Source organism: Primulina eburnea, chromosome 3, assembly GCF_022965805.1.
Source record: "Primulina eburnea isolate SZY01 chromosome 3, ASM2296580v1, whole genome shotgun sequence".
Lineage (NCBI taxonomy): Eukaryota > Viridiplantae > Streptophyta > Magnoliopsida > Lamiales > Gesneriaceae > Primulina > Primulina eburnea.
Genome location: NC_133103.1, coordinates 3,739,111 through 3,766,947, shown reverse-complemented (window position 1 = coordinate 3,766,947; position 27,837 = coordinate 3,739,111). Strand labels below are relative to the sequence as shown.

General features: G+C 34.0%; 6 protein-coding genes across 18 annotated transcripts; 5 read left to right on the top strand and 1 right to left on the bottom strand.

The window, feature by feature from the left end:
* Positions 1–1,168: 1,168 nt before the first annotated feature.
* On the top strand, positions 1,169–4,670 carry LOC140825455 (transmembrane 9 superfamily member 7-like). The gene is made up of 7 exons (XM_073187240.1): positions 1,169–1,386; positions 2,333–2,497; positions 2,586–2,695; positions 2,779–2,887; positions 2,971–3,083; positions 3,164–3,308; positions 3,399–4,670. Exons 1-7 carry the CDS (start codon positions 1,285–1,287, stop codon positions 4,551–4,553), a joined length of 1,899 nt encoding a protein of 632 aa, XP_073043341.1. The 5' UTR covers positions 1,169–1,284; the 3' UTR covers positions 4,554–4,670.
* Positions 4,671–9,243: 4,573 nt separating this feature from the next.
* LOC140828031 (putative GATA transcription factor 22) lies at positions 9,244–11,032 on the top strand. Its single transcript, XM_073190998.1, has 3 exons — positions 9,244–9,535; positions 9,663–10,025; positions 10,282–11,032. Exons 1-3 carry the CDS (start codon positions 9,380–9,382, stop codon positions 10,663–10,665), a joined length of 903 nt encoding a protein of 300 aa, XP_073047099.1. The 5' UTR covers positions 9,244–9,379; the 3' UTR covers positions 10,666–11,032.
* A 936-nt stretch (positions 11,033–11,968) lies between these two features.
* Positions 11,969–14,138, top strand: LOC140828030 (uncharacterized). The gene is made up of 2 exons (XM_073190996.1): positions 11,969–12,207; positions 13,580–14,138. Exons 1-2 carry the CDS (start codon positions 12,120–12,122, stop codon positions 13,912–13,914), a joined length of 423 nt encoding a protein of 140 aa, XP_073047097.1. The 5' UTR covers positions 11,969–12,119; the 3' UTR covers positions 13,915–14,138.
* A 619-nt stretch (positions 14,139–14,757) lies between these two features.
* Positions 14,758–20,857, top strand: LOC140825452 (uncharacterized). Of its 13 annotated transcripts, none has more exons than XM_073187230.1 (13): positions 14,779–14,937; positions 15,018–15,074; positions 15,245–15,296; positions 15,379–15,452; positions 15,543–15,673; positions 16,204–16,327; positions 16,421–16,569; positions 16,666–16,872; positions 16,966–17,940; positions 18,136–18,222; positions 18,407–18,474; positions 18,586–18,702; positions 20,730–20,857. In XM_073187230.1, the coding sequence occupies exons 1-12, from the start codon at positions 14,913–14,915 to the stop codon at positions 18,662–18,664; spliced, it is 2,028 nt and encodes a 675-aa protein (XP_073043331.1). In that variant the 5' UTR covers positions 14,779–14,912; the 3' UTR covers positions 18,665–18,702; positions 20,730–20,857. The 13 variants fall into 13 exon arrangements, with proteins under 13 accessions (XP_073043337.1, XP_073043336.1, XP_073043331.1 ...); XM_073187226.1 differs by lacking the exon at positions 20,730–20,857 and adding an exon at positions 19,351–19,405; XM_073187229.1 differs by lacking the exon at positions 20,730–20,857 and adding an exon at positions 19,297–19,315.
* Positions 19,400–22,879, bottom strand: LOC140825454 (enhanced ethylene response protein 5). The gene is made up of 9 exons (XM_073187239.1): positions 22,608–22,879; positions 22,153–22,289; positions 21,976–22,069; positions 21,514–21,878; positions 20,983–21,070; positions 20,144–20,220; positions 19,981–20,055; positions 19,798–19,903; positions 19,400–19,724 (listed from the first exon to the last, which is right to left on the bottom strand). The coding sequence occupies exons 1-9, from the start codon at positions 22,776–22,778 to the stop codon at positions 19,593–19,595; spliced, it is 1,245 nt and encodes a 414-aa protein (XP_073043340.1). The 5' UTR covers positions 22,779–22,879; the 3' UTR covers positions 19,400–19,592.
* A 309-nt stretch (positions 22,880–23,188) lies between these two features.
* Positions 23,189–27,662, top strand: LOC140825451 (thioredoxin-like 2, chloroplastic). The gene is made up of 4 exons (XM_073187224.1): positions 23,189–23,536; positions 25,888–26,070; positions 26,557–26,721; positions 27,284–27,662. Exons 1-4 carry the CDS (start codon positions 23,321–23,323, stop codon positions 27,419–27,421), a joined length of 702 nt encoding a protein of 233 aa, XP_073043325.1. The 5' UTR covers positions 23,189–23,320; the 3' UTR covers positions 27,422–27,662.
* Positions 27,663–27,837: the final 175 nt, after the last annotated feature.

The window sequence follows — 27,837 nt, the reverse complement described above, 5'->3', positions numbered from 1 at the left end:
ATCAACACACACACACACACACACACACACACACACACACACACACATATATATATATATATATATATATATATATATATATATATATATATATATATATATATATATGATTTTTTGTACAAATATGTATAAAAGTTTTGCAAGACGTAAACAAAACTCAATGAAATTCTATTTACAAATATATAAGAATATATGAACTCAACAAAAATCTGTAAAATCTAGATTAAAATAATATCATTGAAAATAATAATTTAGATTAAAATTGAGACAATTCTAATCCTTGTGTTCGTTTATAAATTTTGAAATTCGCAGCAGCACTCTTTCGTAATTATATTTGTTGTATTTCGGGAGACAATTATTGTAGAGGGCGAGTACTCTTGTAGGGCAATATGTGCAGACAAGGTATTATTCTTACCTCAATTATTATCTTAAATCAAATAAATGTCTTAAAATATATTGGCCATATTTGTGCGTGTATTGTGTGTAACTTATAATTTTTCTATAAAAGTTTAGATAGAAGTAAATAAATTTAAAATCCAACTTTATTGTTAGCTACACATATTGAGTTCAATTATGTTCACTCCATGTACTTAATTTTTTTATAAAAAAAGTCCAATATTGAGTAATAATGGGTAAACAGTAAGTCAAATCTAGTTTATAAATCAGAAGGCTAAAGGATCTAAATGCACTAAACAAGCCAAATTAAAGTAAAAAATAAAATTATGTGGGGGTGGAATATAATGAATATTTCATATATCAATATGATAATCAACTAATTGTTTTTATAATAGGTCTTTTGTGAGACAATTTCACAAATTTTTATCTGTGAGACGAGTCAACCCTACCGATATTCACAATAAAAAATAATACTCTTAGCATAAAAACTAATATTTTTTCATGGATAATCCAAATAATAAATCCGTCTCACAAAATACGATCTGTGACAGTCTCACACAAATTTTTACTTTGTTTTTATATGAGAAATGATTAATTTTTTTTATTTTTAGAAAAATAACGGTTCGGTTTTGTTTTCAAGTTGTATTATTATTATAATTATTATTTATTTGCTCCGTGACAAACACGCTCCGTTGTAATTAATTAAAATCGCTAATTTCCACATTCCTAACACTGAAGGATATTAAAAACTGCCATCAGCGATACGAAGTCAACTGAGTTACAGAGAGTTGACTCCATGAATTAAATGGCGTCGTAAACCAAACCATTCAATGCATTTAAAACTGGCTCCCAAAATGAAAGTTTACTTCACAAAAAACTTCTGAAAGAATGGGAAAAATGACAACGATAATGCTAGCGTTACTGCTGATTTTAATGTCGCCGGCAAATGGGTTTTATCTTCCCGGGGTTGCTCCTCGTGATTTTCAACTGGTAAAAAGAAGTCGCTTTATCTGTTTCTGTATGCCAGCAACATGCATTATGTTTTTATGTGTTCTTGCGTTGAAAGATTGGATCTTTTCTTGTCATATTGCTGATGCCTGGTTTTTTTTTTTGCGTATTCACTCGCAACTTGACGAGTTGATAATGTATTTGATAATATGTTGCACTTAGTTTTCGCTAAGATAGTGAAACAGATAGTTTTGCTTTTGAAATTATGGTTTGGATTTTAATTGAAGGTGGAAACGGAATAGATTAGTTTGGTCTCCGCTATGATTCCGCATGGTCTCATTTTTTGTGACTTTTTATTTCTGGGAAGTGGGCTTCCAATTACGTTTTTGGAATTTGAACCGTAAGGTCTTATTTAATTTTGAAATCAAAACCGAAACATGCTTCAGTAGCGGTTTTCGGGGGCTTCCAATTACGTTTTTGGAACCGGAACCGAAACGTGCTTTCTTTTCCGGCTTTTGGGAGACAATATCGATTTCGGTTTTGGATCTAGTACTGGTGGTGGGAAGTTTGTTTGTGGCGAATTAGTGAAACTCGTGTTTCTCTTTTATATGATTTTTGAAATTTGCTTGAATAAGGTGATTCTCTATGTTAATATTTGCAAATTGCAATGCATGTATGAATGTTTATTGTGTTTTTTGAGCATTCGATTCCATAGTGACTCTATATATTTTTCAGCAATCATTGATCCTTGTCTCCTGGTGTTAATCAAGTCTCTATATAATTTCATTCTTATCCTGATTTTCGACCGCTTTTGAAATTATATAATGATCTTCTCTGTTCTTCTTTCTCGTTCCCTCTCCTGACTTTAATTCGACATAATACATAAAAATTGTTCAATGGAATTAACGTACCATCTAGCTCGTGAATAGGACGTAATCGTTATATGTTGTTGCTTTATGAATGATGTATGGCTTCTACTTATCTTCAGGGCGAAACTCTTGAAGTAAAAGTGAACAAACTTTCATCAACCAAGACACAGCTTCCATATGACTATTACTTCTTACGTTACTGCAAACCTCAAAATGTTAGGAACGGAGCAGAAAATTTAGGAGAAGTTCTTCGAGGTGACCGGATTGAGAATTCCGTGTACACTGTGAGTGTATTCATCGTATTGGTTGTTCTCTGTAGAAATAGTTATGTTGATTAATTGTCTGACATTGTGGAATTTAAATCTGTTACAGTTTAATATGAAGGTGCCACTGTCTTGTAAAATAGCTTGTAGAGTAAATCTTGATGCTTCAGCGGCAAAGAACTTCAAGAAAAAGATTGACGAAGATTATCGAGTCCACATGTAACACTGTTCTTCATAAGTTCGTCCAAGTACTTCTCTTCCAGTTTGTTTTGTTTTATTTTATTTTAGTTTTGTTGGTGCAGGATTCTGGACAATCTTCCAATTGCAGTTGTTTGGCAAACGATGGATGGAAGTCAGCAGAAAATTTATGAACGTGGGTTTCGAGTTGGATTCAAGACAACTATTTCTGGAGTAAGATTCACTCATATAAACTACATGATTCAAAAAATGTATCTAATTTTATGTTTTTTGATTGGCTATCATTTCTTAATCAGAGCAAAGACCATAAACATTTTATATACAACCACCTGAGCTTCAAAATAAAGTATCACCCGGATCCAGATGCTAACACTGCCCGTGTTGTCGGGTTCGAGGTCTTTCCACAAAGGTTTGTCATGTATTACTAAGCATTTCCTTGACCAATAATATAAAGTTTATCATGCTGTTTTCAACTCGCTGTATTTGCAGCATCAATCATAAGTACGAGAAATGGGAGGAGAATATCACTAAGTTAACAACATGCATGCCAAACACCCAAACCAAACTAGGCATACTTCCCCAAGAAATTGATGCAGATAAAGAGGTAGTATTCACCTACGATGTTTCATTTGAGGTATGAATATATCTTTTTAAATTACAAATTTCAAGTTACATTACCGATTTTCCTTGTTCGAACGTTATAACTGTAACGTCCCTTTTTCAGTCTAGTGATATCAGATGGGCGTCAAGATGGGATATATATCTTTTTATGAAAGATGATCAGATACATTGGTTTTCAATAATCAATTCATTGATGATAGTCCTTTTCTTATCTGGAATCGTAGCTCTGATCATGATGAGAACCCTTCACAAAGATATTGTGAAATATAACCAGTTGGATCAAGATGAAGTGCTGGATGAAACCGGGTGGAAATTGGTGCATGCTGATGTCTTTAGACCACCTAACAATTACAGTTTACTGTGTGTGTATGTTGGAACTGGAGTCCAAGTCCTCGGAATGACTTTCGTGACTATAATATTTGCAATGCTCGGTTTCCTCTCACCTTCAAATCGAGGAGGGCTGATGACAGTCATGGTTTTCTTGTGGGTCTTTATGGGTTTATTCGCTGGCTATTCCTCGAGTTGTATGTACAACATGTTTAAAGGCTCGGAATGGATGAAAATACCCCTTCAAACAGCCGTCATGTTGCCTTCTGTTCTTTTCACCATTTTTTTTATTCTGAATGGCCTAATATGGGGGGAGAAATCTTCAGGGGCCATACCCTTCGGAACAATGTTTGTACTCGTGCTCTTGTGGTTCGGAATATCGGTGCCCCTGGTCTTCTTAGGCAGTTTCTTGGGCCGAAAAACACCGTCTTCTGATGACCCTGTGAAAACGAATAAAATTCCTAGGCCAATCCCTCCTCAGCCATGGTACATTCATCCGATTCTCGCTATGCTTTTTGGAGGAGTTCTTCCATATGGGGCAGTGTTCATCGAGCTTTTCTTCATCTTAACATCTGTGTGGCTGAACCAATTTTACTACATTTTTGGGTTTCTCTTCTTGGCTTTCGTCATTCTTTTCATCACATGCGCTGAAATAACTATTGTGTTATGCTACATTCAGTTATGTTGTGAAGATTACCGGTGGTGGTGGCGAGCTTATTTGACTTCTGGCGCGTCTGCTCTGTATCTTTTTGGTTATTCGATCTTATATTTCTGCACGAAGCTGGAGATCACGAAGTTGGTGTCGGGTATCTTGTACTTCGGTTATATGTTTATCATTTCTTATGTGTTCTTCATTCTTACCGGAACCATAGGCTTCTGTTCATGCCTCTGGTTTGTGCGAAAAATTTACTCGTCTGTCAAGATCGACTAGTTCGAATATCGATACACACTGAAGAAAAACTTGATATATTGTACTAAAACACAGAAGTCTAGATTCTATGAATGTAGATTACTATTATACCTTTGCTATAAAAGAAAATTATGTCTTTGGACAAATTACGTTTTCATGTAATGCTTGCACCAGTTCAATAGGATATATAGTTTGCATAGGACACCTGGGCCATGGTTTTGGACTCAGCGGTCCCAGGCTTCCGAATCACGGGCCTGGCAATGCTGCTGTGGCCACTCAATCATATCGCCAGTGAGAGAGTCGGCAACAATACCATTAGCACAAACTAGATCTACGCAGGAAATTGGTGGGTGATATGTTGTATTTGAAAGGGACGAACATTTGGACAAAAAAAAAAAAAAAAACTTTTTCCGTATGAATTTTGTATATTTTTATCTTGGATTAGAAAGAGGTGTTGGGGCGACACAGAGAGTAGAGAGGTGGAAGAAACAAACAAGGGGGCAAAATCGACATTTCAAATGGCTCAAAGGACAATCGATATATGGCCCCTGGGATTTTCAAGAACAAATGTGAAAACTACCTGCATTTGGACATATATAATTTTATAAATAATTTTGATCATGAAGATGATAATGTTTTCGTCTGTCTCCATCAATGTTTCCTTCCCATAACATTTACAAAAGCGACTCTTAGCCTATATATACATACATACATATACATACATACATATATATATATACATATATATATATATATATATATATATATATAGGACATGTATTGTTTATGATGAATATCAATGTGGAGCGATCGTTTTTAAGATGACGTATACTCATATACTTATGTGTGTATTGATGATATGACACTTTTTTATTGGATGTAATAAAGCATATCAAAATTATACATCAAATATTTGTGTGAACCTCATCCGTATTTACATAAATGTCGATGTGTGCGCTATATTAATTATCTATATTATTAAGTTTCACTTTTAGTGTATTATCTTTGATTTTTTTTTCTATTTTAGTATTTTTATGATGTTGATATGATAACAATTTGGTTTGGTTTGACACCAATATGACACCATCATGTTCAGTGTCACATCATCGTTCTATTGAAAAATGACTAAAATGATAAAAAAATAGATAATTAATATTGAAATTTAACATCAAAATACAAAAAGTTAAATTTAAAACATTAAAAATGTATTTTCTCTGGATGATATGTTCGATAAGTAGTAGTGATTTGCTCTTTGTTTCATAAATATGACATTATTAATTTTTTTAAGGAAAAAATATGGCCTTATTTTCACAATATTTACAGTGGAAAATGCCACGTGTATTTATTTTGGAACGGAAATGCAACGTGTATTTTGGTATAACAAGCTAACAAAGTTGCTACGTACACGTTTCACTCTTAATATATATTGTATGTATGTATACTTTTTTTTTATTAATTTGATTTATATTAAATAGATATAATAGAATAATATTAACAATTATATGGGTCACATTTATTTTCAAATTTTACACATTAAATTTGATTTGATTATGTTACATACAATAATTGTGAAAATTAATGATGAACTAAACTACAATTTTAAGATAATGAATAAAAAAAGAAAAAAAAATAAAATGTGCTAGGTTAAGCTACAGACAATTTGCATTAACATTTAATATTTTATTAATATATAGATGTAAATGCAATTTAGGAACAATTAAAAAAACATCACCAAAAGTATTCATCCGTCTTCCTTTATTAATAAATATACATGCCTAAATAATTTTTTTTTCAGACAACATATATTATAGGATTTTTTTTTTGCGTACATAAATTATAGTTTTGAAGTGTTTCTAAAACTTTTATTATAGTTAGTTATGTTGAAATTACAAAATAACTATATATATGGTTATTTCAATTTATAAAATTTAAAATTGTAATTTCAGTACAACATAGTTAAAACTTTTGTTCTAGTTAGTTATTCGTATCCGCTAAATCATATATATTAGCCACCGAGGCACACGTGTTGCGTGTATTATGAGTATATGAGACTAATATATTAAATCTTCATGAGTTTACAACACCGTAACAGTAAAAAAATTTGTACTTGATCTATAAAAAACAAAGGATTCTAAAGCTTACTTATTAAACGTGGTTGGAATTTATTTTATGTATTTTATTTTTGAAACTGTTATTTGGAATCTCAAAGCTATGGATTTTGCATTTTTTATTATCACAAAAAATTCGAAATTGTCACCATTGACAAGTACTAGATATGCTATTTAATTTGTCTACAAAATTGCTGATGGAAGGGAATCTTAATGCAAAAAATCATATGCAAATTGACCACAAACAATGGATAATTAGAAACGGCCAACAAAATTTTTCAAAAAAATAGACAGCCAATGTCTACGTAAGCTATATTAAATGATAATAATTTGTTTGAAAATATTGATGCATCATTAAAACGTATATATATATATATATACACACAATAAATACAGCAATCAGCATACATCCGATGGAATACCGATTGTCTATATATATATATATATATATATATATATATAGACAATCTTCTTCTTTTAAGCAGTATTAGTGATTGAATTAAGTCCAAGTCCAAGATGGAGTAAGTCTTTCAGAGAGTTGTATACATAGACTGTGACAATATTTCCTTTTAAAGCTAATTTTGGATATTGAGTTAGATTTAAGTCTCAATCTTAAAATATATATATATATAAATATATATATAAATATATATATATATATATATATATATATATATATATATAATTAGTTATGACAAATTTTGGCATTAAATCAATAAAAAAATCATAAATTATCATCACTTTATTTTATTTTGTAATAAATTATATAGAGTTAATATAATTATGTTTAAATAATATTTCATTTATTTCAATTGTTTTTAAATCGTTTGAAATTAAATAAAGTTTAGAACAAATCTCAATCAATGAAAGTAACATGCTTTCAAAGATATAATAATTTTTTTTTTTGATAAAGATCGTTCAAATAGAATGTTAATGTTCAGAAATAATAAATCTCACAATTAATACTAATTAAAAGATTTTAAAAACTGTAGGCAATCTCACGAGTCTGCCATATGATGTTGATGTATTGCTCAGAAACTGTTGGGTTCTTATTTGTCTAATCTATTTATCCCATCAATAACTTGTAATAAATGTAAACATGGGGGGCGCGATTGTACAAAATCAGTTATGGTTTGCTTAAAATGGGAGCTTCATATATTTCTTAATTTACCTCAGTTGATCAAAGCTTTTTTTTTAATACCAAAGTTGATCAATTCTTCACTATAAAAAATTCTCACACTTATTTATAGTGAAGAATTGATCAGGACCATTTTTTCTCAAAAACTGACACGAAGAAGACAGATTGGCCATAAATAATGATGTTGGTGATGAACTGGAAGAATATATGAATAGAGAAACACCAAGGAAAAAGTGCGATTTTTTTAATGTGGGGAAGAGGGGGGGGGGGGGGGGGGGGGGTGGCTGTCTTTTTGTCTGTCATATGGCATACAATTAATGATTTTTGTCAATACTAAGGATCCATCAGAGGATGCAGCCATGCAAGTAGCCATTTCCTCTTCACAAAATCTGCAACTTCTAGCTGCACGATACACCTTTCTTACACACAATAATACAAGATTAATCAATTCTCTGCGCAGAGACCCAGCATCGCTCATTATTTCTAGCCAAAAAATATATCTCCGTCTTGTCATTACCTAATTTATATAGTGATTTTATAAATTTGAATTATATATATATATTCGGTTTTCGAGGACTTGGATACATATAATCATTGATTCGAGTAGTAAAAAAGTGAGGGAGATACCCAAGAATTGCAACCCTAACTAGGTCTATCAGATCATGGGTTACGCCTATTCAATCAAGTTTTTCTCTCTCAGATTTCTTTTCTACAAAACTTTTGATTGCTCTATCAGTCTATCCCCATAAAGTAAAAATCTTTATTAAAATTAGCTGCAGAATGCGTGACATTTACACGAAGTGCAGGTTTCCTCTTCTAAAAAATGTTAATTAAAAATATAACAATATCAAACTTAAAAATAATATTTTGAAAACTATATAAAAAAACATTGCGCTATGTACAAAAAAATAAATATACTTAAAATTAAATAAATTGATATGAAAAGTTGCACCTAGAATAAAAAATTTTTTAATTTCTTCTAGGCAAGTTTCGATAATTAAGTTCTCCCCCTTGAATCACCCGTCTTGTGTTGCACTGACATAAAACTGTTCTACTAGGGAGATGCCCGAGTTCGATTCCAAGTGATAGTGAAAGACCGTCGACCCAATATAATTGTTTTTTTAAAAAAAATTATGTCCACTTAATGTTACTAACACTTGGCTTAATGTACTTGTAAAATGAGGCGGTGAAACATGAGCAGTAAGGAAATTAACGTTAAAATTATGTACTCTTAGACAAAAATTTTAAGAGATAGGGTTCTGTCAAACGGTCGTGTGGTAGCATTCTCCTTCTTCCTTAGTTTTGTCCTTTTTGGACAATTTGTTTGGTCGTCATCAAGTCACGTGAATCTTTAGTCACCTCTTTATATTTCAGGATCATATCCATTTTCACATTAAATTTTTTTATCATATTAGTCAGTGATTAATACGTATTCTACAAAATAATAAAAATAAATATAACATTCTAATAAAGATTTGAAATATATTTTGGGGTTTGTTTTCTTCGCTATAAAGAGCTTTAATCATTGGTGATCAGCCTACCCTTGATCTACCTTTGGCATCTCTCAACTTGCAACCATCTTTTCATCTCCCATTCTAATAATGAACTTAAACATTTCTCCTTCAAATTTCGATGTAGAGCAGATCAATGAAGATCGAGATCATTTTTCATGCCAAGTTTTCTTCGATTCAACCGATCGAGATCATACTGACTTTTACAATCATCACCAAATTTATCAGCCGCATCATCATCCCGAGGTAATGCAACGCGTCTCTCTCAAGTTTGAAATTTCATTTTATAAGCTGTTAGTTCGAAAAAATTAAGTTTCTTGATTCGCCTTGATCCATGATATATATATATGATTTTTTCCGATCTTGATCCTAGGATGATTGCTCTTCTTATCATGGTGGATCGCCGTACGACGACGATGGTACCAATAATAAGGTTGATAATTGCCTTAAATTAACTCTTTGGAGCGATCCCGTGAAGTGGAAGCCGTCCAGAGTGGAGCCGATGAGCAAGACGAAGGTGAACGAAGAGGAGGATCGGGTGACTATAAAAATAATCAATAGTGCCAGAAACAAGTTCCTTGAGGATCAGAAGCTGCGGCCATCTTCTTCTTTGGAAACTGAGTTAAGCAGCAATAGTTCTTGCAATATGGTTAACAACAGCCCCACAATTAGGGTTTGTTCTAATTGCAACACAACGAAGACTCCTCTATGGAGAAGTGGCCCCGAAGGCCCCAAGGTATATACATACATATATATATATATATATATATATATATATATATATATATATATATATATATATATATATATATATATATATATATATATATATATATATCACCATGCATGCTTTCTATATGTATAACACAAACAGTACAACGGAATAAAGTTTTTTACTTTTGTGGCTACTGAAAAATCTCTTTTTATTTTTTTGGAGATATTATCACATTACAAATTGTGTTTGTTTTATTTCTTTAAATGTAAGCATGCAGTCCCTTTGCAACGCGTGCGGAATTCGACAAAGGAAGGCGAGGCGGGCCATGGAAGCAGCTGCAGCGGCGGCCACAAAAGGCATGGCAGCTGCGGATGATCCGCCGCCACCAGTATTGAAGATCAAGGTGCAAAAACAAAACAAACAAAATATCATCAAGATCGGGCATGGGCAATATTCAAAATTCAAGAAACGCAGCAAAGTTGCTGCAAGCGCTGCTTTCGGATCATCAAAATCATCCATTAATGTACCGAAGAAGCTGAATTTCGAGGATTTCTTGATAAAATTGAGCAAGAAACTGTCTTTCCAACGAGTGTTCCCGCAGGATGAGAAGGATGCTGCGATCTTACTCATGGCTCTATCTTCTGGCCTCGTTCATGGTTGATATATATATATATATATATATATATATATATATATATATATATATATATATATATATATATATATATATATATATATATATATATATGTGTGTGTGTGTGTCTATATATATATATATATTTCAACATCTTGTCAAATGGGGTTGCTTAGTTATTCGTTTCTTGATTCAAGATAGGATTAATTAAACGTGTGAGAGTCTGTTTTTTGCTATGGATTCATGACTATTTAAGTGGTTTAGAAGAAATGGCGATGAGTCAGATTTGGTTAATTAATTTGTTTTTTCGAGTTAATTTAATAAGTGGCATAAATAAATTGTAAAATTATGGATGAATTTATACAAGTTAATCATGCGACGGATCTTTTGTTCATACTCATCCATAAGGCTTCCCATTTCCACTTTAATGAATTCAGTACTTTAATTACCGTGTGTTTTTTTTATTTGTATATTTAATTCTCATGCATCATGTTAATTATGTACAAAATTTTGTAATTGAAATTAATTTTTATGATCTTCATGTGCTAAACATTTAAGTGTTACTACATGAATGAGGTTTACCTCGGTCGCGCTTGATTGATGGATTTAATTTGAATGAAGGGTTTTGATTTGATAAAAAATTTCAAATGAGACATTTCTTTTATATATATGAAATTCATCGTACAACTAAAATCACACAACTTAACGTAGATGGATTTTAATTCACCAAAAAAAATTCATTCAAGCAAAAAAAGTAATTTGAAATCAATCGATTTGAAATCCATCCTCTCAAATACATGAATTCAAGCACAAGTGTTTTAATCGACAAATTCATGTGCACACAGATTTTGATCAAAATTGTTTGAAACTCTTCGATCACTCACCTGAAAAACAGTACATAACACATTACTTTTTTATTATTTTCCTAAATAATCTATTTTAAAAAAACTTTTTTTTATTTTTCTAAAGGCAAAAACTTGTGTGAGACGGTCTCACGGGTCGTATTTGTGAGACGGATATCTTATTTAGGTCATCCATAAAAAAGTATTACTTTTTATGCTAAGAGTATTACTTTTTATTGTGAAAATGAGTAGGGTTGACCCGTCTTACAGATTATGATCCGTGAAACGGTCTCACATAAGACTCACTCTTTTCTGTATTAATGAGAGAGAGGATTACATATCTGAAAATATACACGATGGACCAAAACGATTTCTATTTGTATGTATTTAAAAAAAATAAAATAAATGATGGTGAAATTATGGGCCGGTCCGGCCTTTATCAATTGGCCCATTTTAAAAACTCACGGCATAAGGACCGTAATCTTTCAGTTACAAGGCCGGATAGGCTCGACTCCCCCCTTCTTTTTTTCCTTCGCCCAAGCAAGATCATAAAGCCAAAGAAAAGCTACATTAACATGGCACATTTAATCAAATTTCTAGCACGAATTTCTTCTTAAACAAGCAAAAGAAGAGAGGAAAATGGAGAATCAGATTCCAGGTGGAGCTGCTGTTAATCGTTACAAGATCCTATGGCGGGTTTTTCTCATCGGCAACTTTGGTCTTGGAGGTTTGTCTCACTTTCTTGGGTTTTGCGCTCGAGAAATATTGGCATTGTGAAGTAAATTTATGAATTACTTAGGTCTCTGCTATGATCTTTATTTGGTTTATTTATTTGAACTTTTCTTGCACAGTTATTTTTTATTGCTTTGAATTCTTGCACTGATGCATACCAGGTGTTTGTGTTAAAACTTACATTTTGATGTGCAAGATTCGCAGCATTAGCTTATTTGTGATTTTCTCGTTCATATGTTTATGTATGTCACGCGATAATAAAAGGAAGCGTAGATAGTTTCCAAGATTGTGGATATGCGTAGTATAGTTGCCACAATATGATCATACCTCGACAGACTTTGCACGGGTCTCTCACGGATTTGAACCCGCAAAGCTTTGCTTATTGAGGTGGATCCAGCAATAGTGCGAGGTCTGACAATCCACTAACGAAAACCTTTCTAATTTTTTTGTACTCCAAGCCCATATCTCTCTCCCCACCCAAGGTCTATCTGCCATCCATCTAGCCAACATAATTATTGTATTATTTCTCCTCGAGATTTTAGTGAAATTCATATTTTGGGATCCAGCATTATTTTATTTGAATAATGGCCCTCCATGGATTCACCTATGTAAGATGCAGCTAAAGTTAAGAGCTCAATGGTTTGATCCCTCCATGACCCTTGTATGAGAAGGCTGATTTCATAGTTCTTGCTAGGCAAAGATGCATATCAGGATATATATCAAAGTTCCAATTTTTCAAGTATCCGGTTTTTTCATAGTTCTTGGGGTTGCTCATGGCTAGCACGCTTCGATATTTTAGAATTTTAAGTATCAGATTAGACCTCTTGTGGAAAGTAGCAACTATTTAATAAACCTTTAGTTATTACATTTTTAGCTCGTTAATGCTATTCTAGAGCAAGAATTAGCAACATCCACCTAATATGTTACTGTACTTTGTAATCTGGAACATTCGCGAAGAAATATATGCTGCTTGAGCATATGGTTGAAGGATTTTCCATCCCACGCATCAGTTATTAGTCGATGCTTAACTTAAATCATAACTCTAAAGTCTATTACCCTTCCTTGAAACGTTATACTACAGAATAGCATGGACGAGGAAGCTTTACCTCGATGGTGGCTTTTCTAAACTGTAATCGAAGTGCGATTTTTGTTCCGAGACCAGATATTTCTTTTATTAACAGTAGAGATTGCATATCAGAAGTGCCACGGAACTTGCTAGTTAGTGATTTTCCTACTATTACCGATGCAATTTGATTTAACTTTTGCCCACTTGTAGCTTCTAAATATTCTTTCTTTCTCTTTATATGAAACTTTTGATATCTTGAATCTTGAAAAACTTAAATAATTCATTTTTTTCCTTTTTACAGCCTACATGTTTGCACAGGCAGGGAAGAAAGAAAGAGTGAAATTGAAAACAGAAGCCCCAGTTGAAGTTACTCCAACTCCAAGTCCAACTCCAACTCCAACTCCAACTCCAGCTACCACTCTCACTGACGAGGAACCGATATTTACCCAGCCTACTACAAGACCTGTAATTGTTCGACAACCTATCCCTGAGGATCAGCAACGTGAGCTTTTCAAGTGGATGCTGGAAGAAAAAAGGAAGGTGAAACCCAATAATCGAGAAGAGAAGTTGCTAATAGACAATGAGAAAGCCATTCTTAAGGAGTTTCTCCGTTCAAAAAGTATCCCAAGTGTTTGAAGTGTGTTGGGCCATTCTTTGTATACAGAGCATACTTCGGTTAGATGTATTGTGATTACTCCCTCTGTATATAGATTTCGTTATATCTGTGGCGTCATATTCTCGGATTATATGACTCAAGGAGCATCCATCAAACTGTGTTCGATTGTTTCAAACTAAGAGAGCCGAACTATTTGTGCATTTTCAAATTTGTGATTCAGATGGAGAGAGGTGATTTCCTTTTCTATGGACTGTAATGTGTTGTTTCATAATGTCTTAGTTTTTCCATCGCAAATTTCAAAACATATAAAGCAGATTCGATAATTCTTTTCTAGATATATGGAGTCGTGATTAACCGAACTATGAAAATCACAAAAATGAGTGATTGCTTAATCTAAAATAGGTAATCCACTCCGTCATTGACCTACTGACGGGTGATAATGAATTGGGGTGGTTCTATAATCATCGAATTCAAGTCAAAATCATTCATTTTCGATCTTTCGATCTTTTTTCAAGATGAAGTAGTGATCAAATTATTTTCTTTGATATTTCACTAGACAAGTTTGAATATTTTGTTTAATAATATAATAATTTATTAAATAAATATGTTTAATCGACAATGTCAGTCAATCAAAAGGGGAAAACACTTAGAAAAGACTCGAATAAAAGTTTAAAATTTGACCCTTGTTATTTACAGATATTACGAATGAAGCTATGGTACGGTCAAGATTTCTTTTTGGGAAGATTAGTTTTGAGCTTTTCAGAGCCGAGATGTCCAATATCAGACAAATATATAGATGTAGATTTGAGGACTTTGAGGTTGTAAATAATTTGGCTGAAGTAAATGGACCCCATCAAAGGCACACTTATTTCTAAATTCCATCCAATCTCATCCACCCGGACACCCATCCATTCTTATTTTTATTATATGTCACGTTTCCGATTTTCTAAATGCAGAATTTAGCTGATTTAAGCTCCAAGAAAGTTGAGTCCGACACAATAAAAGTTTCTTGGAGCCAATGCCGGGAACCATACAAGTTTCAGGTATCAAGATATAACTGCATTTCACTGCAAATTTCTTCTACTTTTTAACTCCATCTTGTATTCTTGGTTTACTATCGTAGTTCTGGAATTCAAGGGCATTTCTTCTTCGTCAGACCCTTCTGCAACATCCGTCAAAGGTAAGTATTTCAAACCAACACTGATGCAAGAATCCAATTATTTTGGTTTTTAGATGATGCATTAAATTTGAATTTAATGAACTTTTTATTTTGTATTTTTTGACTGAAGGGTTTCCTCGATTATCTGTCTTCTTCACTGTTTTTTTTTTATTTTATTTTTATACCATTAGTTTCCATCGGGAAAAGATGTTACCGGACTCAGGACAAGGGAGATTTCTCGTTGTAATGACTCTAAACTTGGTTAAAATGTTATTTCTTTAGAAATTTTGGCAGTATGATGAACAAAAAAGTACTGATTTTACAGTCCTGTTGCTAAACTTAGTGAGGAATTGACTGTTACACTTGTGGATGAAGAAGGAAATGAAATAGCATATACAGGTGTATTTATCTATCAGTATGCTAATTAGACTCAGGTTACCGAATTCATTTTTTCTGGTAACACTTGGATTGCTTTTTCATCGCGCATAGGCATTAGGATCATGCAAATAATTCAGAAGGGAACATGGGATGATATTTTCTCGCTTGAAGGAGGCGGGCAAGTACATTTGAAGTTGCGATTTTTCCTGAACGAGGAAGAGAAAAATCGCATTCGTGTTATGGTGTGGTACCTCTGAATCACTCTTCATTCCTATGCAATGATTTTTTTATGTATCTAAGTGTGTCTGAAAAACATTCTTGCATATACTGAAGAAATAAGCAAGGTGTCCTGATGTGTTGACTTCCGATTCGCATTTATGATTGCATAGCTCAAGTCTAGCATATTTTATTAGATTACGTGGTCTACATGAGTGATATAGTAAGTAGAGTGTCTGACCTGACATTAGATCATTGTCATGAATGTTAGAATTATTTCAAATGTGTTTAATAACAATCCCATGTTCTTTTCCACTACAATAGAAACAGAAACACAATTTAATTCCTACCTTGTAATAAAGTAGAATCATCATATGTATCATCTCTCACCAAATTGTAAGCATGCTAACTCGATCTTGTTCTTCTGAACTCGTGGTATGCAGCTGAAACAAATAAGAAAAAATCATCAATAAAACTTATAGAACGTTTAGTTTGAAAACAGAAGTCGCAAGCCGCGAACTTAATATTATCATCTTCTGTTTTTGTTTGTGTCAAGAGAGAATCTGCGATGAAAAAGAATCTTGCAGCTGCCTCCAACATTAACCTTAATCGTTCAGAAAGCACTAGTTCAACTCGTAATTCTGAAGAGAAGTCCACTCATAGCGAACAAAATGTCTTAGGTTAGTTCTCATTTGGGGTATTTATAGTAAATGTTATAAAAGCTTCCTCTTTGGAGAAGTGTTTGATGGTTTTACGACTGATTCATTTTCAAGATTCACAAACAAATTTCGTAACAGAAGTAGTGAGCCGTGAAGCTGAAGCCACACCAGCTGATTCGCCATCGAGTTCTGAAGCATCCTTTGTTGGCTCACCGTCTAGTTACCAAAAGGAAGATGAAATCATCCAAGAAATAGAAACCCCAGTTAAGAAATAATCACTCGGCAACTTGTTTATTGACAAAGTAAATAAATTGAATATATTTTTGGGTTACACCTTACAGTCAAGCTCTCCTGTTTAGAATGCTGCAGATTGCAGTCAAGATGCTTCTCTCGTCTCTTTTTCACATGTAACAGAAGCACAATCGTCTCGAGTACCTGAAACCACACCAGCTGAGAAAATTGAAACGGCATTGCCTATTGTCAAGTCAAAGGATCCAGATCTCACGGAGAAAGTCCCCAGCAATGTGAGGAAAATGATAAGTGCATTTGAAAGCGGTCAATTTAAGGTGCTTGAATGATTTTTTAGTTTGTAGTAAGGTTTTTTTTGCCTCACATACTTCTTTCTGGTTACGGTAAAAAATTAAACTTTTCCCAAGCAGGATGTGAAATCCCTCAAAAGGCCAACTTCTGTACTACAAGATGAAAAGGATGTCGCTCCATCTACCAATCAAAGTTTGAGAAAAGCTGAGTTTGCCCATCTTACTGAAAACTTGAGTCGAAACCTAAATGTCAGTGGACAAGAAGATCTTGTTTCAAGCGACTCCCTACCTTTTCCAGACCTAAAGGAGTCAAAGTCAAGTGTAGCACCATTGGAGTATAGCGAAATTACTAAAGAGGAACCAACTGTTGAAGAAAGTAATAGATCACCGGACGCTTTAGCAAGTTCCAATATACTGGAGCAGGATGTGGAAAAATACCTTGAAAGGGCAGCATCGGCCCAAGTTGAACAAAATATAGCTGGAAAGGAAGGTTCTTCGGAGGACAAAGACGAGAAGGGCGTCACCAAATTAACTGATCAAAGTTCAAGAGAATTTGAGGATAACTTTTTTACAGGATACTTGAATCAAATGATACCAAGTGTTAGTGGACTAAGAGACTTAGATTCGAGTCACACTGAAGCATCTTTAGCCCCTAAGGATTTGGAGTCAACTGTTGTTCCGATGGAAATAAGTGGGGAAGAAAAAGATAGATCACCATTTTATCTAACGAGGCAACCAGTTTCAGAAACAGCTACATGTTCGGGAAGAGAGTCTGAGGTACAATCTCAAGAAATAGAAGCTTATGATTCTTCAGCTGTAGAAGAAGCAGAAAATGAGACACAAACAGGACTTGAAGGTTCAAAAGTTATGGATATTCAAGGGACTTCAGATCAGAAACCAAAATCGCTGGACTTTGATAAAGAAGAATATAATTCCCCTGAAAGCTCTGGTTTGTGGATATTCCCGCACAATTTGGAACGTTTATGTATTACAACTGCTGGCAACCAAGTGATGAAAATAGTAGAGCTTCTACACATTGAAGCCAATGCCCACCAAGAAAATGAGCTTTCTATGGAATCAGAAATCTTGGAGCAGGTATAGTATCCTCAGTTGTAATTAAAAATTCTAATGTCATCTCCTGCAAGGTTTCATTTTCAAAAAATTGCAGAAAAGCGCCTCAGCTACTTATAAAGTCTCATTTTGAATTAGAGTAATTGCAGCTTCAAAACTGCATTTATGCATGGATCATAACATAGTTTGATATATGCATGTGTTAATGTTTTGTGTCAGCAACATGAAATACGTGAAGTAGACATTGGTAATATGCCAGAATCTGGTAGCTTTCCAGACGACTCATGTAACAGACTAATTGGGCAGGTAATGCTCTGATCGTCAGATCATTGTTAGTTTGTACACATGAATGATAGTCTTTTCAGGTTGGTGCCATGGTTAAATAAATGTATCCAACTCAATCTTTCCTTTTATCATTAGTTTCATAGCGAATGGACATATGTTCAGCAGAAAATATGGCTTTAATTTTTAAAATTTCATTTCTTTGCAGGCTATCAAAATTGCTGTGATTCTTGGTTTTGGATTATTAGTTCTTCTCACCCGGAAAAAGGAACCTCGGTATTTTCTTTGTTAAAAGTCAACAATACGTACCCTTTTTGTTTCCTAAAAACAATATGGCTTGTGTTAAATCTCCCTTTTCTGCTCTGATAACTTTGAATGCTTTTACAGGAAGAAAAAGTCTGAAGAAAATGATTTTTTTTTCTTCAATATTCCAAATCAAATTGATGAAAGAACATTAACCGTGTAACGATGTACGGTTCAACGGGAAATTCGTATATAGATGAGGTCTAGTATTTTTTTTCGTTTTGCTAAACTATGTTGTATGATTAAGCAACATAGCCCATTTTTGGCTTCAAACTTTTCTCAATGGGTGGTGTAGCCTGATATAGACAATACAGTCTACCAAAAATTGCATCATCTTGTACTATTTCTTTCCAAATAATTGAAGCTTGTTCATGCACTCTGCCTATCTTGCTTCTTTGTTTTTGCCTTTTCCTCTTCAATACATTTCTTTTTTGTTAAAAAAAACTAACATAGAAGCCTAAATACTTGTTATCATCATATCATAAAAATTGGCATCTTTTAAAAATAATTGAAAAAAGAGAGTCGAGGGATGCTTCTGAAAACAAAATGTTAGAGAATATCAATAGAGAATAATTTAAAGGACATCTTGGCAGAAAATTATGCAGTCTTCTTTTAGTAAGAGGTGTTGGTTGTTGCTGTATTGCATCAAAATATATGGCAACTAAAATGGTCAACGTGCAATTCGAATATTTAGAATCTTACCCTTTATGCCAATAAATGTTATACAAGCCAGCTAGAATGATTGTTATTCAAATGAATCAAATTACTAATTGTCTCCAGTGTTCTTTTGTCTAGGTACCGAATAGGATATACTCGTACTAGGTCCGTTCAATTTTTTTTCTTTGGCAGATGAAAGGGGGCGGGGTAGATGGGAATCAACCACATAACCCAATTCGGAAAAAGAAAAAGAAAACACACATTATTCAAACACAAAATAATTTTTATAACGGAGAATGACAATGTTATTACAAATGTCGATTGGGAGAAGCCCCAAACCAACCCCTCATAACGTCATAGAAAGTAGATTTCGGACATGGCAAGGAACTAAAGCTGACATGTGGACAACTGGTATAGCAGATTTTGATGAATATCTACGAGTTAACAGGTTTGCCGTTTAATTTAGGAAACGGGTCTTGTTTGCTCAGAACCGCAACTTTGCTCTTGTGAGCAAAATACCCTTTCACGAGATTCTTGTATATTAGAATGGACATTATGCACTCCACCTAAGCAAGAAAAAGAATATCAAAGAGAAGAAACTCGAGATAAATCGAGGACCGAATGTTTGAGGAAAAGTACCTCATCAAGATCCATGTCGATCTCGAGCCATTTTAGCGCTTTAACAATTACATCTAACTTGATCTGGTGAGCTTTATTCGGATCCTTCTGCTTTTGAATGATGTAGCTGCCAGAAAGGTTCAAAATAGATGTTTAAACTGGATGCTAGTTTCATTTAAACTAAGTTGATGTGTGGTAACTTACATTTTTTTAATCAGTCGTTGGTAAACTTGGAGTTCTAACTTCTCTAGAACGAGATAAACCCCGGATCTCAAGAACCTGATAATGATATTTATTGTCAAGCATTCAAAGACGAGATTAATCATCGTAATACACAGCAACCTGTGTTCAAGGAATCTGAAGATACCTGTCCTCGTGTTCCTGAAGGGCATGTCTTAAAAGTCGAAGATCACCTCTCCTGAGAGCAAGCACAACATCGCTGTACTGCAATAGTTTAAAGAAGTAAATAGTTTATTTTGAGACAACTACCAAAGCATATTTTTATTCCCTAGGACATAAGACCGGCACGTTCATTTTACAGACATCACAATTAGGTAGCATATCAAGTTCATTGCACAAGTAATTTCTTAAACAAAAGTTAATTAGGCTTCTCAAAAATGTTATTCTGGTTGTACATAAATCCGTCGTTCAAACATTTACAACTTAAACTTCAGCTCTCTCTTAAATCATTTGTCAGGAAAAATGATACTTTTAACCATACTGCCAGAGAACTCGTGAAATCTTCTCATAATAGGATACATCAAATTGACGGCATAGATCTGATTAAACAGTGTTGTCCCAAGGCTTCAGAGCATTTAATGTTCATAAATCCTTGAGATATTATTTTCTCACTGTTCACTCTTTAACTGAATGTGCTACTACCGTTTCAATATCTATCTCATTTTTCAACCTTTCCCTCCCGGTGAATGAATATATATTGTTTCTTTCCACAGCTATAGCAATATTCATGAGGTGAAGATTATCGTCACCACACATGAGTGCTGAATTTCGCTGATAATGGTGAGAGATGCACCTTCAATTCATGTTTGAAAGAATCGATAGTTATGTCACATAAGCAAAAGCCACAAGAAGCAAACCAAAGGTATGGCGGACTAGTTATGTGATATAAAAAGAAGTGTAACCATAGTTCTTGTGGTGTACACGTCCTCCAATATGCAAAACAACGATTAAGTAGAGAGTTCATACCTCATTCAAGTTAAACTTTTGAAGAAGTGAATCCCTAGGTAAAATGCCTATTGAAAGCTTCACGGGTATAAGATATTTCAGAATCATCCTAAATAACAATATCAAATGGTTAGTGACGCAGCATACAAACGATCCAGATGTTTACTGAAAGCTTCACAAGTATAAAAAATTTCAGCATCATCCTGAAATTGGGAACTAAACAATGCAACTTAAGCAGCTAGAACTTTAAAATAAACAAATTAGACGAACTCTAGTAAAACCCCGTCGTATTCCACAAATAATCAATTTCATACTTGCAAGAAAACTGTCTCGCTCAGAGCTAAGAGGAAGAGAAAGCTAAACAGTGATATATTGAAAGGATCAGCATAATTGTGAACCACGCCTTTTTGTGCACTAGATCTACACTAGATCTACCGTTGAAATTTAGGTTCACAGTAACTAAACTAAGAAATAGTAATGCTTTGAGGTATTCCAAATTCTACACCATCAAGATTTGTTAAAGACGTAAAAAAATGCAGGCACTAACCGGACCTTATGTTTTCTTCTTTCCGATCATTGCAGTGTGTTAATGCATATGATAATTTATGGTCAGCAGCCGGAAAGTTTTCATTGTATACCTCCAATCGACCAGTGTAATACATGTAAGTGACTTTATCCCTGACAGGAAACTCCTCGAAGTCAAAAATTCTAGCCGTCTCAATACTTCGTATCACACTGCGACATAAATGGACTGTCCCGAGCTTGAAATATATTTTAAAAAGTTGACAAGTCACATATAGAGCTCCCACGCGTTTTGGTCCCTTTCCAGCAAGAACGCCAAACACTTTCATGAGGAAAGAGCCAGCACCTTTCAACTTCTCCGGGGTTTTCCCAAATGAAGCTAACTCTATATCAGCCTTCAAATCAAATAATAACAAAAACAGTTCATACGCCTTCTGATTATTCTAATGCTCATTAATTTACACAAAGAGAGATACATTTTATAATCTTTACCCTCTCAGCAAGAATCCTAATTTCATACGCAATAACATACAACGCTTCCAAAGCCCAGGCCGAATCCCAATTTCGGAACTCCTGAATAAAAGCACTACAATTTTCCATCATTAGGACATTTACCACCAATCATACAGTTTATTCGTATGGAAAAAGTTCATCAACAGATCGACTTACTTGGATGCTCTTTCAAAGGCCATGTAAGATTCGACCAGATTTCCAAGTCGATAACTCTGCAAAGCCCGGAATATCGGCAATAGAATTTCTGTATACTGAGAATGCTTCTCGGATTGCCTAATCACTCTATTAGCATCCTGTCAAGCAGCAAATTAAAATATAACATTATTGATCACATATACAAGTGAAGAACGATCCACAAATACATATGGAAAAATAATATAATATGCATATCATCCAACTGCGACCACAAATACAATCTACATCCTATAAGCAAAGTTTATTCTTTTCCAATACAAATTCCCACCCAATTCGGCCGTAAGAACTGAACCGCAACATCAAATTTACGCCCAAATCACTTCAAGTAGATGGTGACTAACATCACATATTCATGCATTTTCCAAAAAAAAATAATTTTTTTATAAAAACAATACATTTAACAAGCTAAATAAAACCTGGAAGACGTTGAGGGCATCGGCGAGGGAGAGGAGGGAGGCGGAGTCGGAGGAGACGGAGAGCAGCCGGCTCAGGGAATTACCATCCTGATATGAAACGGCATCGGAGAAGCGATTTAGGTATTCATTAATTCGTCGGTTGGCTTCTCCCATGCTCATATATGCAGCCATTTTCTGCTGCGAAAGAAGCAGTAGTTCACAGTGCTTGAGGAAGAGGAGATGGAGAAACAGTAAAACGACTTCGAATTAAGGAGAGCAGAGGGAATGGTTTTGTTCGATTTACCGATAATTTATATTTGGGTTTTATTTTTGTTTTTATGTAAAATATAATTAATTTATTTAACAAAATATTGGATATTTCTGACTTACAATTGTTGTCTTTTAAAGAATTTTTCTATCAACCAATACTAATCACAGAGCATGCCAAGGCTATTATTTTCTGTTGGTAATATTTTTTACAACAAATAAATATATATTACGTAATATTATAACTAATAAAAATTAATTTTTTATAATAAAAAATAATATTTTCGAGAGTCGTGTGTGAAAAATTAATTAACTAAAATCCCTTTTTTTTTTCTTTTCCTTTAATGTAGCACACAAGTAATCTGACGCCTACAGAGCAAAAAGGGGGCAAAAATATATTTCCCGCACAAACCCAACTGTAAAAAAAAAAGAATTTCTGGTTCTTGACATACTTGTCTGTGTGTTTAATGGCCGATTTGATGCAATTTTCTTGCAATTCTATGAGCTTTTCTTCTTCTATTGTAACCGCGTTTTCTTCGTCTTTGAATTCATCTAAAAGGCCCCTTTCTTTCAGCCAAAGATTACACAGAAGGATTTTATCTGTTTCAGATATCTCATCTCTTGGTGGTGAATTTTTACCCCCAAATTCCTTCAAATCCAGCAAGGAATTAGCATCTTTCAAGGTAAAAGCTTCAACTTTCTTGAACTTTCATTTTGTTGTGAGCTTGGAGGATAAATTTGCAATTTTTTCGTTCTTTTACTTGGAATTTTGTCGACTTAGAACAGGATGAAATTCTCTATTGATGCAAATTCTCTCTGTTACCACCGTTTTTTTCTTGATGATTTCAGATGGTGGGTTCTTGATTTTTACAACTGGTAACTAACTGATGTTACGTTGTTGTGCACATGATCGTCAAGTTATCAGAATTAATGTTGTCTGGACGTATATCTGAGCAATGTGTGAATTCTTTGTTGTTTTAATTGTTCCCTTCTGCGCTTCAATAAATAGTAGATTGGTAAGTTCCTACTGGTGGTTAGGTTATCTAGATAAAGATGCTATTTTTAATGCAACAGCTTGTAGTTAGCCCAATTTTTTGTTGGTTCACAAAATACAATCCTTCTTGCATTCTTCAGGGACATTTACCCTCTACCAAATAATTCGTCAGGGAGAGTTCATTTTCTCTGTAATCCACATTCTTGTAACCTGACGGTACTAGTATGGTCAATATGGATTTGGTTTAGATGAAAATGGAATGTATTAGACATTTTGCCTTGTTTTTTTTTTCTTTTGGAAAAATGACGAGTCTTCGACATAGAAGGAAAATGCTTAGATGATTTTCTGTCAATGTTCTTGTAAAAGGTTTTTGAATGCCAGAAAATCGGCTTCAATATTCAATTGAAACAAAGCTCTGCAATTCATATGTTTTTTTTATAATTCACCCAATGTTTAGTGTTGCCATCGGTTTAAGTCAAGCATGCACCTACCTCTCCGGATCAAGATATAGATAATTAGGGCTTAAGATAGACAAGTAGCATTATCCTGATTCCCCCATGGCATTTACAGTGGTAGAAAGAATGGAAGAGCTAAGTACAATCCCTAGAGCTAGTGTACATAATCTCTCTGTGGCTGTTATTCATATATTTGTTTATGAGTTTAGTGGCAGTGAAGTTAACAGATTGGAGAGACCAAGGTAGATAGATGGTTAGGTTCTTGCTGAAATACAACTGTGCCAGAATTTGGTGATTGGGTTCATGTCCGTTGTGATTTATCATTGGTTGGGTGCTTTAGAGATTTGATAATTACTTGAAAAAAGCTAACAAGCAAGTGTATTTTCTCCCACTACTGGTGAATGACCTGTAGCTGGAGTGCTCGATATTACCAAAATAAATAGGCAGCAGATTGTCCAATTAAGACTTAGATATCTTCTATAGTTTGGTATGGTCTATTGTACTTCATACTGTCTAATACACATTGAATTTAATAAGCTTCAGAATCCCATTCTATTTGCGCACTTTTGTTTTTTGGTACTCTAGGTTGACACGAAGTTATGCTTGCCGATTTGTTCGGATTGTTGTCCGAAAGTCTGGATCTCATTAATTTTTTAATGGTGCTGAATCCTGAAACGAGCTCTAACATACAAGGTCGGTTTGGATGTATAAGAAGTACTTTATTAAATAGTATTTTTAAGTGCCATTTTTAAGAAAAACATTAACGGTTTTATGCTTGGATGGAGTAGTTAAAATAAGTTTTTTTTTAAAAAAATGTAAAATAAAAATGGCAGAAGCCTAGAAGCCAAATTTTTTAAGTTCGGACAGATTAAGCATATTTTTGAAAGATAAATCTAGCAAAGTATTTTTCTTTTCAAAAACCGAAGAAACTCTTTTTAAAAAAAGTTAATGTATCCAAACACACCCATAGTTGACTTGTAGTAACCAATGTTAGGGTCTGCTTTGTTGATACAATCGAATTTATTCATCGTATTGTTATTTTTTTCATTTGATTTATCTTTTCGGTTCCAAGCAATGCAGGGTTATTGTAATGTTAATTTTTTCTGAAACCAAACTTTAAGTAAATGCTTGAAGTATTTGGACTGTTGGTTTTTAAATCCTTTAAACAGATTAATTTATAGATATTTTTTGCTCATGGATTGAAGTTTTTTTTGCATAACAACTTGTTTGTATTTATAGTATTTGTTCAGTTTTTTTGGTTCTGAGTTTCCTGAAACACAACTCAGTAAAATCATCACAAGAAAATCTAATGACACGCAATGAGTGGCCAACAATTGGATCACTCGGTGGGAAAATGATCCACAGGTTCTGGATTATGCTTCAGATTTTTTGGGACAAAATGGTTTATATTCTTGCTACAGTCTACCTTCTGCGTTTGTTCTATGAGAATGGTGAACTCTTAATATTTTGTAATTTGTCCAATGGATATCACAATATCAAAAAATCATGAAACCATGCTGATTACTCATAATAGATCGTTCTTTCTTCAGTTAATGATGTCTCTCCTCTTTGTGTTTATTATCAGATACAAGCAACTGTTACTGAAACTGAGCCACCCAAGTGGTGGGAAAGAAATGTGGGTCCAAATATGATCGATATTCATTCCACGCAAGAATTTTTGAATGCCTTGAGTCAGGCTGGAGATAAGCTAGTTATAGTTGAGTTCTATGGGACATGGTGCGCTTCTTGTCGGGCACTATTTCCTAAGGTAATAATCATTCAAGTATCTTACGTCTCTTGTGCAGTATAGGCTTTGATTGGTACTTATCCTTCTTTCAAGAGAGTGACAAAGCTTTGCCTATGGAGTTTTCTTTTTCATTTGTATTTACATTTGGTCGAACTTTGGAGCGTGTCTATTAGGTATAGAATCAGATGGAGTGTTGATACTGCTCTAATGTCATATACTCCACGATATAGGTCCTCTATTCATTCTCATGCCAAGTTAGATAGCGAAGGACATCTAATAATTAGACACACCGGCATGCATCGCGTCAAATTTATGTCTGATTTAATTGGAGTCAGGATGAGAATTCATGGAACTGGATGAAAACATAACTTCATTACTGAAATTAATTTACCAATTCCTGTGATACCCATGCCTCAAATAAATACATCATTATATATGTTCTTGTAACTAACAAATCTTCAGAATTTTAATCTAGTGCAAACGTGTAATTCTGTTTTGTGTTGTTAGCTATGCAGAACAGCTGAGGAACATCCCGATATTGTGTTCCTTAAAGTTAATTTTGATGAAAACAAGCCCATGTGCAAAAGTTTGAATGTAAAGGTTCTTCCTAATTTCCACTTCTACCGTGGGGCAGATGGACAGCTTGAGGCCTTCTCTTGTTCCCTAGCCAAAGTAAGTAAATCTGCTTCTGCATGGTTCTCTGTCAATTTTCGTTCACTAAAATTTTAAACACTACATGTCTTATTGTTAAAACCCGAGGTTAAAAAATTTGCCTATGGCCATTCAAGATTTGGTTAATGCTGTACTAAATTTTTTCTTTGGCATCTGCTGTACTACATATTTGAATTGCTAATTGATTGAAGTCTCTTGGTGTCATCCTGATTGACGTGAAATTGATCTATTCTAGCAAGCTCCACTGCGGGTTTCAGTAAAAAATGGAAAGGAAACCACTAAACAGATAAAATTGTTGACATGGTGATACCATGATCTTTACATGGGTTTGTGGTAGAAGCATCAAAATGTTTACAAGTTTGTGACATGGTGCAGAGTCACGCTTCGGTTGGCTTGTGGGTCTGTGGCGAGACAATCATAATTTGTTAATAAGTTTTTATTATTTAAGTGCGAAAGAAATATGTAGACTCTTATTTCTGTGTATATTATATAACCTACTACATGAACTTTTCCCATATGATCATCAAAGAAATGACTTCCTACCACCAAAAACTTTTGGCAGTTTCAGAAAATAAAGGATGCCATCGCATTACATAACACTGCTCGATGCAGCATTGGTCCACCTAAAGGTGTCGGAGATCTCAACCTAGAAAGACTCTCGGCTCCAAAAGAGAAGCGACCCGAATCTTCTGCCACATAGTACTTTTTAATCCAAAAACTAGCCGTTTATAGTTGTGCATTTGTGTCCGCCGTTTTTGAGGAATGCAATTGATTTCTAATCGATTTTGTGTAATATGAAATGCTAAGTTGGAAGCAAAGCTTTACAATATCTTCTTTCTGCATTCCTTGTATATATGTACATACGTATATTGAGGCTTGTTGCCATTTTGTATTCGATTGAATGACGTTGATCCAAATCGTGCATACAGAGGTTGTTTCTTGTTTTTTGATGCCTTCAATTACTTGTTTCCTTTTCTAGTTCAGCTGTTTTTTGAATGCTTGGGATTTGGTAAAATGCATTTTAGTTTCATTATTTCAGTTATTCATGCGTGTTATTGATTTTCTAAATTGGTCCAGTTTTTTAAATTTTTTGAAAAATTGGTACCGTTAATTTGG